At 34.6% G+C, this 12,216-nt stretch overlaps 1 protein-coding gene and 1 pseudogene across 1 annotated transcript; both read right to left on the bottom strand.

Annotated features, from left to right (window-relative positions):
• Nucleotides 1–2,527: 2,527 nt before the first annotated feature.
• LOC115991439 lies at nt 2,528–9,141 on the bottom strand (annotated as a pseudogene).
• An 84-nt stretch (nt 9,142–9,225) lies between these two features.
• Nucleotides 9,226–9,802, bottom strand: LOC115991440. Its single transcript, XM_031115131.1, has 4 exons — nt 9,704–9,802; nt 9,584–9,631; nt 9,417–9,500; nt 9,226–9,376 (listed from the first exon to the last, which is right to left on the bottom strand). The coding sequence occupies exons 1-4, from the start codon at nt 9,800–9,802 to the stop codon at nt 9,287–9,289; spliced, it is 321 nt and encodes a 106-aa protein (XP_030970991.1). The 3' UTR covers nt 9,226–9,286.
• Between the last annotated feature and the right edge of the window lie 2,414 nt (nt 9,803–12,216).

Raw genomic sequence — 12,216 nt, forward strand, 5'->3', positions numbered from 1 at the left:
GATCATTGTGAGAAATGTCTACCAAGGCCTTGAAATTACATGGTGTTACGTCCTGAATAATATTAGCAACAATATTAGCAATTTAAAATAGCTCAAAACCATAAAAACCTAGCCGCACATCGTAATAATCCCAACACAAGTCAAATAAGGAGTCTTTCAAACCATTAACCAGTCTCCTATTTCAAATAGAATTAGGTCTTTTGCTTTCCTAAGATTTTACAGACTCCTAATTCTGCTTGAAGTAGAATTCTTGATGCAAGCCCATTGTATAGGCTATCACGTGGGCTGGACCCGCAACATATGGTTCATGCATAGACAGCTCTCACCAAACTTTTGTGAGGTCCCACACTGATATTGCATTTGTTAGGTACGTTGTGTGGCTTGGGCAGAGTTCCACATGAAACATATATTGAGCTGATCCAGGATTTTATAAACAACTTCAAGAAACCTAAATTGTGACTAGAGTAGTACTTTTGGGGTATGGCATTCCTTGAGTTGTTACTTGTTATTACTTTTCTGTTCAATTAATTGGATGTTCTCCTTCATCATCCCATGCATAAGGTTGACTCATAGAAATGAAAAGTATTCACACAAAACATAACATATATTGTGGAATGGAATAAGACCCTCCACTATTTAATATGGGCTCTATATGGATAGCTTGGGTTCAATGTTTTTTTATCTTCTTGGCTTCTCTTCATCGTCTTGGTTTCTAGGGGAGGTGTCAATACTCAATACTGCTATCTGATTGCTCCTGGAGTTGGAAGAAAATTATTCAGTTGATGGGTGTAATTGACTAACAAGGCTTTTATTGAAGCCCATTGGGTAATGGAAAGAATATCTTTGTATGGCGTGAAGATGATGGGCCTTTAGGCAATAGAATAATGTATGATGCTGCTAATTGCTCCACTAACAGATTGTCTTACATAAATGTTGAAGGCCATTGGCTGTGGCCTCCAGCAAGGTCTGATAAACTAGAGTAAAAGTTGAGAGCAAGTTGTGTGAAATGAGACTTGGTGGTGAGGACAGAGTGAGGGTGGTTCGGAATCATCGGAGCTTGAGCAATTAGAGCTACAAAGCCTCAAAGTTAATTTGTTGGTGGCCGCGCTTGGTATGGTTTTCTAAAAATATTCCCAAGTGGCCAAGCTTGGTTAATTAGCTATCAACAATAAAGCTTAGTTTTACAACCATGCATGAGAACGTACAAGGAAATTTGTCTTCTCGATGTTTGACAGAGCAATGCTAAATAAACCTTTTGCATTGAATTAGACCTCAAGTGGAATTAGTATTGGCAATTTAAAGTCCAGTTTAATTATGTGGCTCAAATTTTCAATTGGTAAAATCAAACACGTAATAAAAAGACATGGTTTTTGCCGGTCGATGCTGATCAATAAATATGGTAGTTGTAGTATGGCTATGACATCTCTGGCCTTGTCGAAACATACAATACAAATACAATCTTCGGTTTTAGTAAGCTTGAATCCGAGGAAGTTCCCACAATGTTATGGATCAAGAATTGCAAATCAGAATGTATATATCTACACACATCATTATCACTAGTTTGGCTTAAATATATATATATATATATATATATATATATATATTTATATGTGTGTGTGTGTGGTTAAAAGAACTTGGTAGAGCTGAGCTGACCACAACTTCCTTCCTCGCAGCATGGCAATAGAGCAAACAGTAAACACAATATATCTTTTTCTACAGATTAAGCTTTTGTTTTGCAACCCACGGTTTGGCCCACTGGGCTGATTCTTGTATTGTGGAAGAGCCCATCATTCTCTTCTGTGTCTACAATTTTGTTGGGAGTTATTAAGGGAAATGGATTGGGCCCTTCTCTCTCTCTCTCTCTCTCTCTCTCTCTCTCTTCTTTTCTTTTTTCCAAATAATATATATTTAATCAGGAAATAAATTCTTTTATTTATCCTTTAGTTATTCGAAGTTTGGAACCATAACAAACAGCAATAAGGGAATTTTAAGTCAATTAAAATGGTTGGTTTTAAAATAATATTTTTAATAAATATAAAGTTTCTTTTATTCTCAACAAATCTTCACATCAATGAGTTTTTGTTGTAAAATAAAAGAAATGGCAACACAAGTTAGAGAAATTACAAGACAACATAATATATGAAACTAGTTCTTCAAGAAAACTATATCATCCATAAGTTTTTATACGTGCATCTCATATTTATAAAGACTATCTCTTATAGGCATGAAACCATAACAAGTAAAGCAATTTTAAAAATATCAGTCGCTCACCGGATGATTTGATAAGTAATTGAAAACTCTAGGGGTGGAGAGAAATTTTACCTCCTAACTTTTGGAGGGAATTTTCTCCAACCCACTATGTGACAATTAATAGTTAACAAATTGTGTTACCCATCCCCTCAATCAAATGATATAAAATTAATCAAATATAAAAAATATATAAAATATAAAAAAATAAAAAATTACCATGGAAATCTTAATGGTGAGAACTAATTTATCTCAAAAAATTGATCAATTGATTGCTAGTTTGAAAACATACAAAAAATACAACTGGCTTGGCTGGATCCAGGCTTGGATGTAGATTAATGTAGATTTGATGATAAGCAAGACCCAAGTCTTAAACCCAAATATCATGACATGTAAAACATAAACATCATTCCGGCAATCATAAGCTCAACCAATATCTTCTAAAGAAAAGTTCAGATAACAACAGGATATACTCAACCTTGAGCTCAATTGTAAAGTCCCCAGGAATGACTTTATGTAATTCTTCAGTGGGCACATTTTTTGGTATCCTGTGCAGAAATAGCTTTGCCATTTCAGAATTAGTTACCTATAGATAATTTATTCAAAGACTGAATCAGCAGGATCACATTGGTAGGAATTAGAAATCACCAAGAATTTAATGTCCAACTTACATCCTCTTGAACCAAGGGAATAGCATTATCAACACCATTCTCTATCTTAGCAAGAACAAGTTTCATTGCAGCAGATGCATCATCTAGACAATTGTGCGGAGCACCCTTCTTTTGAATTTCATAGCCCAATACAGACTGTCAAAAACAAATGGAACAATTAACTATAACTGAAACGGCCCACAGCTGCTTGCCCATTACTCAAAATGAAATGCCGAAAGAGAATCCTTTTTCAAATCATATCTTACCTTAATTAATAATTGAATAATACATAAAGTAGGAATAACACGTTAAGAACTTGCCTTGCACAAATTATTCAGAGATGGTCTTCTATTGATAGGTCCATCCAAACGCATGAAGATAAGTGAGGTGCTCTTGCATGATCTAACTTCAGTGCTGCAACCAACACAATAATTATTAAACAAATGCAAAAATGCAAAGAATATTCATTGCACAAAATTCAAAAAGACAATGATGGTTCAGTTGTCATGAGAGAGAGAGATAGAGAGGAACTCCAATATCTAGTTATCATGCTTAGCTTACCTTGCAGGTCATTGTTTAAACTGTGGCCTACTAAAATTGTTCCCTTTGATAACAGCTTCTTCATGGATTTCTACAAAATGCACCAAAATATATTAGATAAAGAATTGATCCCAAAAAGTGTGAAAGCCAGCCTAATGTACCTGTACATCTGCCAATGAACAAGTAACTCCTTCCAAATCTCTTGCACTAACTCCAGTTATATCAGTTCTATAATCTGCAATAACTTTATTTGGCTTTACAAGTTCCTCAAGTTTCACCTGCACAATACAAACTCACTAGAAAGATTGTACAACTAGGACCCTTCGAGAGGCCTAGAAATTGTCAAACAAGCTAGCCAAAGTGAAAAGTATTCTTTTCCCTTGGGAAAAGAGAGGTGGAACAATGGGAATTACCTTTGTATGAAGAGAATGAACACAAGCCGAATTAATTAATACCCGTAAATTGTGATCCACAGCACAAACTCTCACTAAAGCTTCAGAGCCATCTTCAGAGAGAGCCATCTCACAGTCAACAGCAACCATTGCATTTGATCTCAAAGCCTTGGATTTTTTAGGAAGCTTTCTAATCACCCATCCCTGCTTCAACATATCCCACAAGTTATCAGGAAGCCAAGCTACATTTGAACTTGATAGCATCATTAGTTCCTCATTGTGTGAAACTATTTTTATACTTGCACACCACAACATAATTTAACTTTTATGTGTGTGTATTCATTAGATAAATAATGCATCTCAAAACACCTATCTAATCCTATTTAATATAAAAACGTATAGGGTCAAACAGCAAAGCTCTTCTTAGAGACTCAAAGATAAAACATGCTTCAAGGGGCTTCTGGTCACATCAGCTTACACTTTCTTTTCAAGATTTTCTTTTTTTTGATAGGTAATAAGACTTTCATTAAAAAAATTGAACATCATGTTCACGATTATGATCACTCTGAACAAGAAACAAATACAATATAATCAAGAACTAAAGGAAATAGAGACTATGAAATCAGATAAAGAAATACAATTCATACACCTCCAAGTACAAGCCCAATGAAACAAAGTACCAGAGAGGAGAGATTTTAGATGATTTAATGTTCTCTCCTTGTCTTCAAAAATGCAGGCATTGCATTACTGCCAAACCAACCACATTAAACATGCTGGGACCATATTCCAAATGGTTGAAAGATGCTTTCCAAACCAGTTTCTCCAGATAAAGAAAAAAGAGCTAATTGACCTCGGTATTACCCACTGGATCCCAAACACTGCAAAAGCTTCACACCATAAGGCATGAGAAAACTTACAATGAAGAAGAAGGTGATCCACTGATTCCCCATCGAAGCAGCATAAACAACACCTATTAACCAGATACTAAACTCTCTTAACAAGATTATCAATGGTGAGTATCCCATCATTAGCTGTTGTCCATAAGAAGAAAAACACCGGTTTAGGCACCTTTGCACACCAAATGCACTCCCAAGGAAAAACCTCAATGTTAGGACTAGATAACAGCTTATAAAAAGAGCGCACATCAAATACCCCAGATGTCGTCAATCTCCAGACCAGGTGATCATGCCCTCACCCCATGGCATAGATGAATAAATAAGCTCAAAAAAGGAATAAACAATGGCTGCCTCCCAATCCTGAGGACCATGACAGAAAAGTAAATTCTAGATCATACCTCCTACTGAAGTAGATACTACCAAACATAGCAGGAAAGAGTTCCTTCAAGGGAATAGGCCCACTCGATGGATCATGCCAAAAACTAACACGGCAACCCTCCCCCACATTATACATAATCTGACTAAAGAACTTATCTGATACTTCCTTAATACTCCTCCACATCCCACACCCAAGATTATCAATTGTCACAGTAATGTATTCCATGCCAGAAAATACTTAAATTAGCATTTATTAGTTCATCTTTGCTCCCTAAGCTATTCTGACCATAATCTACCTATAGTTAGCAGTAAGGAATGTATAGGAAGTAAATGCAGCAACTGAGATTACCTAAGAAAGGTAATAATGAATAATAGGTGCTGTAAGAAAGCCCGAAAATGACCTTTTAATATGAAAGAAGTGCATAAGAAAATAGTTTGAAAAGTAAAAAGGTATAAAGATTTTTTTATTATTATAACTTTTGATAAGTAGGAAAAATAAGCAAACATTATGATAACAAACCTCATCATTTGATGGGAACGAATAATGCAGCAGGTACTGAGGGTGTTCAAGAGTTAAATGAACCAGTCTCTGCACTGCTAGTGCACAAGTTATCAAGATATGCCAAACAGCAAAGAACATTCAATTTAAAGTTACAGGAAAAAAGCAAGAAAAAGAAAGGGGGAATGCAAGAGAATAACTTGTATCTAGAAATTTGATGATAACTTAAGCCTTATATGTAATGAGAGAATAATAGCAAACTAAAACAGAATCTGGTAGTCATTCAGCCACTGATCATGGAATCAATAAATGATACTATTGTGGTTAATTTGGACAATACATTGTTGATATAGAACTCAGTTTTTTTAGTATCAACATCATATAATTACATTGAAGGGTTTTGTTGCAAAATCAAGCAAAGAACATTAAAATAAATAAATAAATAAAAGCTCAATTTACACATTTGCTTACAGTTTAGAACTTTAAACAAATGAGAGTTTTCAAAATACCAGGAATGCGACAGGCATATTATAACAGGGGGAAAAGCTTATTAAACCAAGACATTGAAAGAGCTACCAATCTAGGCTTCTAGCCATAATTAAAACACATTTAATCAGACATATAATAATAAAAGAAGAGGAATTTATAATAATATGAGCCAGACAAAGTGTCCATTTGAATGAACTTATTTCATCAGTTTATTGAGGCTAGTTTGTTTATTGTGTAAAAGTACATCTATGACCATATATAATTATTGCTAAGTTAAACATTTACCCAATTGAGCTAGAGCTCATCAGCAAAGTATACAGCCATACCTTGAAAAAGGTGATGTTTTAAAAAGCTATACATTCCATTTCAAGATGAAAATAAACTGAAACAAATGAACCCAAGTGTCCTACTACAACTATAAACCCAACCCACCAGATATTAGTGTACAGACCCCTTTTCTTCTACATTTTCACAGAAAGAGAATTAGAGACTACTAGTAGAATAGCAAAAATGCATTCTTCAAAGCCTCAAGGGATAACTAAACCATACCTGCTCAGGTATTTCATTATCTGGAGATATGTTTGTAAATTGCCCCACTACGTCACGCTTTAAATGGCATTGCATTACTTTAGCAAAAAACTGAAAACAGGGAAAAACATAAAAGTCAAAAAAAAAAAAAAAAAAACAAACAAACAAACAAACAAAACAAAACACTACCTTGAGATGATTTTCTTCAACAAAAGTCTTAAGAAAAGCTGCCAAAACATCATTGGATCTCCTGGTAGGATACTCAAGCTATTCCCAAGCTTCCTATCATGAAGTCTTAATAAGGACCTATTAAGACTTCAGCATTTCAATAAGGACCTATTCACATCCACATTTATTAGAAAAACAAATAAATTAAATTAGATATGAACATATAGCAACAAAGTCTTAATACTTGGGGTTTTTTTTATTTTTATTTTATTTTTAAATGACTTCCAACAAAACTGAGACACAACACAACCACATGTTGTCTGGTTCCTTAGTGTGTGTTTGGATTCAACTGAATCATGCGTCTACGTTTCCAAGTTTTACGTTTTCCTTTCTTTTTTTTCTTTTTTTGCCCGCATTTGTTGACTTTGGGAGACAATATTTACTGTATATGCACTGTTCACGTACTGTGCATACACTGTTTACGTATTAAAAAATATTAAAAATGGGTCCCACGATACTATTTACACATTTAAAAATTATTTTGCTACAGTGTTTTTAGTTTTCAGTTTTTAATTTCAACAACAATAAGTTCAATCCAAACGGACCCTTAATCTAATAAAAAGCGTTACTAGTTTACTAGTTGGGGTGAGTTATAAACAGTTGGTCAACACAAAAGAATATATATATATATCTATCTATCTGATTAGCACCAGGAATTTTTCGGTCTAACTCATTGAAAAAAAAAAAAAAAAGAAAAGCAAAGTGATTGAGAGAGTAAATGGGGGGTGTCACCTTTTTCTCTGTGGTGTCAAATAATTGTTCCATTGGGAGAAGAGTGAGACGGCTGATAAGGGTGGTCTGAATTTCTGGGGCGGCAGCTCTTCAAGATGTGAGGAGAGAAAAGTCGGTGAGGGGTTAAGCTTAATTTCCCACCTTAATAACCCAGCCATTAAATTGGTTTTTTTTTTTTTAAGTAATAATTAAACTTCACCCACGAGTGGTTTGACACTTGGTTCATTCAGTTACTACTCCGTAATCCATCTCCCTGTCTGAGGTTACTCTAACACGTTTTGTATCAAAATCAAAACAAAAAACAGATCAAACACTCCTCTCCCTCAAAACACACTCTCAACCACGCTTGCTCACCCATCTGTGTCCATGAACATTTTCCTTTTACGGAAATTCTTTGATGTCCCAACAATCTGAAATTTACAAATAGAAATAATCATCACTCGCTGATTCACATTCATTTCCTACCAAAAACCGAAAAACAGAAAACAAAAAAAAAAAAAACTGAATCAATTAATTCCATTATAATGTATTTGTAACATATAATATAGTTCTATAGAGCTATTTTAGAAATTTCCCCCTTAACTTTTAACCAAACAAGGAAACAAAATCACCAAAAATTGATAACAAAACAAAATAGAAGAAAAAGAAAACCCATTTTGATTTTTTGGAAGAAAAAAGAATTTAGATATAAAATTAATGGTTGGAAATTGGAGTAAAACACATGAAGTAAATACAGAAAGTGACTTCTAAAACCCTCCAAAAGAACAAAAAAAAAAAAATGGTAAGAATAAGAGTGTGGTGGTAATTGTGTTTTAACTTACACAGTACGTTGCATTGCAACCAAGTGAGCAGAAACTGAAGGAATCAAGAAGGCTACGCTCACAGACTTGGCAGGTATTGGTGACACCTTTACCAGGCCTAGGCTGAGGCCTTTCATTCAAGAACACGATTCCGGCACTATTTATTCTATGTATGTCTGAACTCCTGTAATGTCCAAATATTTCTGAATCTCAGACACCGTTATCACATCATGAGTGACATTAGAGTGTGCTCTGAGGAAGAGACTGTTTGTGTTTTGATTTTGATACAAAACGAGTTAAATTTGAGGTAAATTATGGGTTTATTTGGATAGAATTTATTTGGTTGAAATTGAAAACTGAAAATACTGTAGTAAAATAATTTTTAAATATATAAATAATATTGTGAGACTCTTTTTTTTTTTTTTTTTCAATCCCTCTCTGTTGTTTTTTAGCGAAATGGGCTTCTTGAAAGCCCATCATCCCCTAAATTTTAGATTGAAAAAGCATAAAAAAGCAGCATAGCAGTTCATTTTTTTTCCATAATTACAATGGGGGAGAGGGGATTTGAGCATTTAATGTCTCCATTTGAAACATCAAGAGGTGCCAATTGAACTACAAGGCTCTTGGCATAATAGTCCAATGCTTTTAAGCAAATTACTTTTGGATTTAAGTCACAATATCACCTGGCTGATCTCAAACCATGATCTCACCCTCCACTTTGTTTTTATAAAGGGAGAAGGTGCCATCTAAGCGAAACGTCATTGATGCATTTATCCAAATCGTATACGACAATCACTTATGAATGTAATAACTCAAAAAAAAAAAAAAAAAAAAGGTGCAGGGGGGTTGGGGAACAAAACCAAACAAAAACGAGAGGAAATTAAAATATAAAATTGTACCTCCTGGTTTATGAACGTCCATTTTGAATCTGACAATGCTTTTTTAGAGTAGGCAGGAAGGTCCTTTTCAATTTCATCAAACTCCAGAGGTTCTCCACCTATATGCTTATACGATATCTACTTAGGTATAACACATACTAAGGTGGCATCATCAACATCAATGGGGTCCTCTTGGAGAGAGTGTTTCCCAGGCCCAGGGCAACTTAGTTCACCATGTTCTTCCTACACAAGGTTGGCATCAATTAATGCAATTTAAAAGTGGTAGAGCAACATTATATTATATAACATGAAGGGGAAGGGCAGACCTGAGTTGAGCCGAGAAGTATGTTCTCCAAAGATAAGTATCCTTCCACCTGTGTACATTAAAAAGAGAGGAAAGATTAAAAGAGGAATTGTGAATAGAGAGACAGACAGAGAACACTAACTTGATGATGAGAAAGGACCCATGTCCATGAAGGAAAAGAAGAGCAAATTGTATTCCAATTGAGGGGCTGAAAATGTAATTTACCCTTTAATATTAGCATGAGTGATAAGTAGGTAATAGTAATAATAGTATCAATAATGATATTTTTACGACAAATTTTGTCCCTATTTTTATGAAAAAATCATTTGACGGGATTGGCCCCAAACGGAATCCTAACCACCTAACACATGTCAAAATCAAATCAACATTCAGAGTCGAAATCTTCAAATAAGGATATATAGTCTCTCATCTCACTCTCGCATACATTGAGTAATTATAGGAAAGAGATGATGACCCAAGATGTTTAGTATGAGACTAGAGAGGGCTAAATCTACTTTTTTGTCTCAAGAAAATATATATTATGAAAGACGATAATTAAAGGGTAAAGTTCAGTTACAAAATTGGTTGTAGTATAAAACTACAACCTTATTCAATATATTTTTAATGGAGGTGAATTTTGACAAATCCACCATTAGATTACTTTTTCTTTTTATATCCTATGCTTGCAAAATTTCTAAAAACTTTAAAATCAATAGCTATATCATCAATAAATTATTTATATTGCAAGTTTTTGTAATTTAAAATTATGCATAAAATATAATCTTATAGATCATTGTCGGGGCCTTTTATGCTTTTGGGCTAAGGCTTTTTACTGTAGGTAGGAGAGTTGGGCTTGGCTTACTATCTCCGCAGAACCTTGCTCAGAGCCAGTCTATACACAAAACAAAGCACCCCAAAAGACAAGTAATATGTGTGTGTGTGTGTGTGTATTCGTATATATGTTATGGTAGAAAAGTCAATCCAAATAGTTAGTGGTTAGACATAGTTAGAACAACGGAATTATAACACATAAATAAAGAGTCTCTACGGAAAGTGGAACAAAGAGAGCCCGAATCCCAACTTGCACAATCTTATTACTAGATTAAGCCATAAAGTTGCACACTTTGGAGAATGGGTCTGGATAGCTACTGATAATAGCTTAATTTTGCATATTTTATGTCATTATTATACTTATTTTGAGTTAATTCATGCATTTTATATGTGGTTTTAGAAAAATGCTAAATAATAAATTTTGTGCTTAATTGAATTTTAATACGTGAATTTCTTTTTTGTAGGAGAATGGAATTAAATGAGCGAATTTCTGTTTACAAGGGCCATAAAGAAGTCAAAGTAGGCCAATCCAATGAAATTTAAGTTCAATTGAAGTAAGGAATCAAAAGAAATTTGCACCAAATCCAAGTCCAATTCAGACTAAGATTCCAACTTTTGCAACAGTTAGTATTTTGGGCATAACTTTCAGCTCCAATATCCAATTGAGATGATTCAAGTTAGGCTGGAAATTTAACATAAAGGGCTACATCTTCGTAGTTTACCAAAAGTCCTATTTCTGACGTTAAATGGGCCAAAAATGTCAGTTACATGAAGCATAAAAACCTGGGATTTTCTTCAAATAGAAATTCAACTTGTAATAGAATTCCTTAACCTATTTAAAGGCTCTTTAGGGAAAAATTCAGAGGGGAGCTCCCGTAGAATGTAATTTAGGTTTTCTTAAAGTTTCTTCACAGTTTTTGGAGTTTTATTTGTATTATGGCTTACTAGAAGCCTTGATAAGGCAAGGGGTAAAACCCAACCATTTATGTTCCCAGTGGATTCAACCTTGGACTTATCGAGGTATTACTATCAACGCATATTCAACCAAATTCGACCTCGGACTCTATCTTTCTACCAATCCATCTAGCTTTCATTAAGTGGTCTCAACCGGTTTTCTATTTTGAGTAAAGATGCTTTCCTAGTAAAGCACCTCCCAAAAGAGGTTCGGCAGGATATCAGAAATAGGCTCTTTTCCTCCCTTCACCAAACCACACCCTCTATAGTTTCCTTAGTCGTAGGCCCACCCCCTTGCATTGGCTTCGTATAGGTTAATGATGCTTCGGCCATTGTATTGTTGTCTTCTTGCTTCACGCTTTGTCTTCTTCCTTTCCCACGCAATTTCTGCCCTTGCTATTTGATTTTGTCCCTTTTTGTTCTTTGTTAAGACTAAGGCCTTCTACTCATATTTGTCCCTTATGGAAAACAATGTGGGCTTGTTGGGCTTGCCTCATCTTGCCTTGTTGGTTGGACCCATCCAACCCCCCCCCCCTTTTTTTTGTCTCTTGAAGCAGGCCATCTCACCATGGCTAGCTCTTCCACATTGCCCATGGGTCAATGTGATCTATTCCTTGTTCTTTATGGGTAATTCTTCTTCTTGGGCCTTTGGAGCATAACCCCATTATTTTGCTGTTATTTCTTAATCTTTCCTTTCTCTTTCTTAAATTGATTTTGGCATTTGTATCCATTTTATCAAAAATGGGTATCAACAATCATATATATAGTCAATAAAATATCCGATTAGTACAAAATTTGACATGTGTATTAACAGCATAAAAAATATGCAATCTAATAATTAGATTTTCAAAATATATATGTAGCAATGTT

The sequence above is a fragment of the Quercus lobata genome, chromosome 5, assembly GCF_001633185.2.
Source record: "Quercus lobata isolate SW786 chromosome 5, ValleyOak3.0 Primary Assembly, whole genome shotgun sequence".
Taxonomy (NCBI): domain Eukaryota; kingdom Viridiplantae; phylum Streptophyta; class Magnoliopsida; order Fagales; family Fagaceae; genus Quercus; species Quercus lobata.

Coding starts and splice junctions, on each gene's coding strand:
- LOC115991440 (XM_031115131.1), bottom strand. CDS start 9,802: ATGCTAATATTAAAGGGTAAATTACATTTTCAGCCCCTCAATTGGAAT. Junction 9,632..9,703: donor GGGTCCTTTCTCATCATCAA/GTTAGTGTTCTC, acceptor TAATGTACACAG/GTGGAAGGATACTTATCTTT. Junction 9,377..9,416: donor ATGTTGATGATGCCACCTTA/GTATGTGTTATA, acceptor ATAAGCATATAG/GTGGAGAACCTCTGGAGTTT.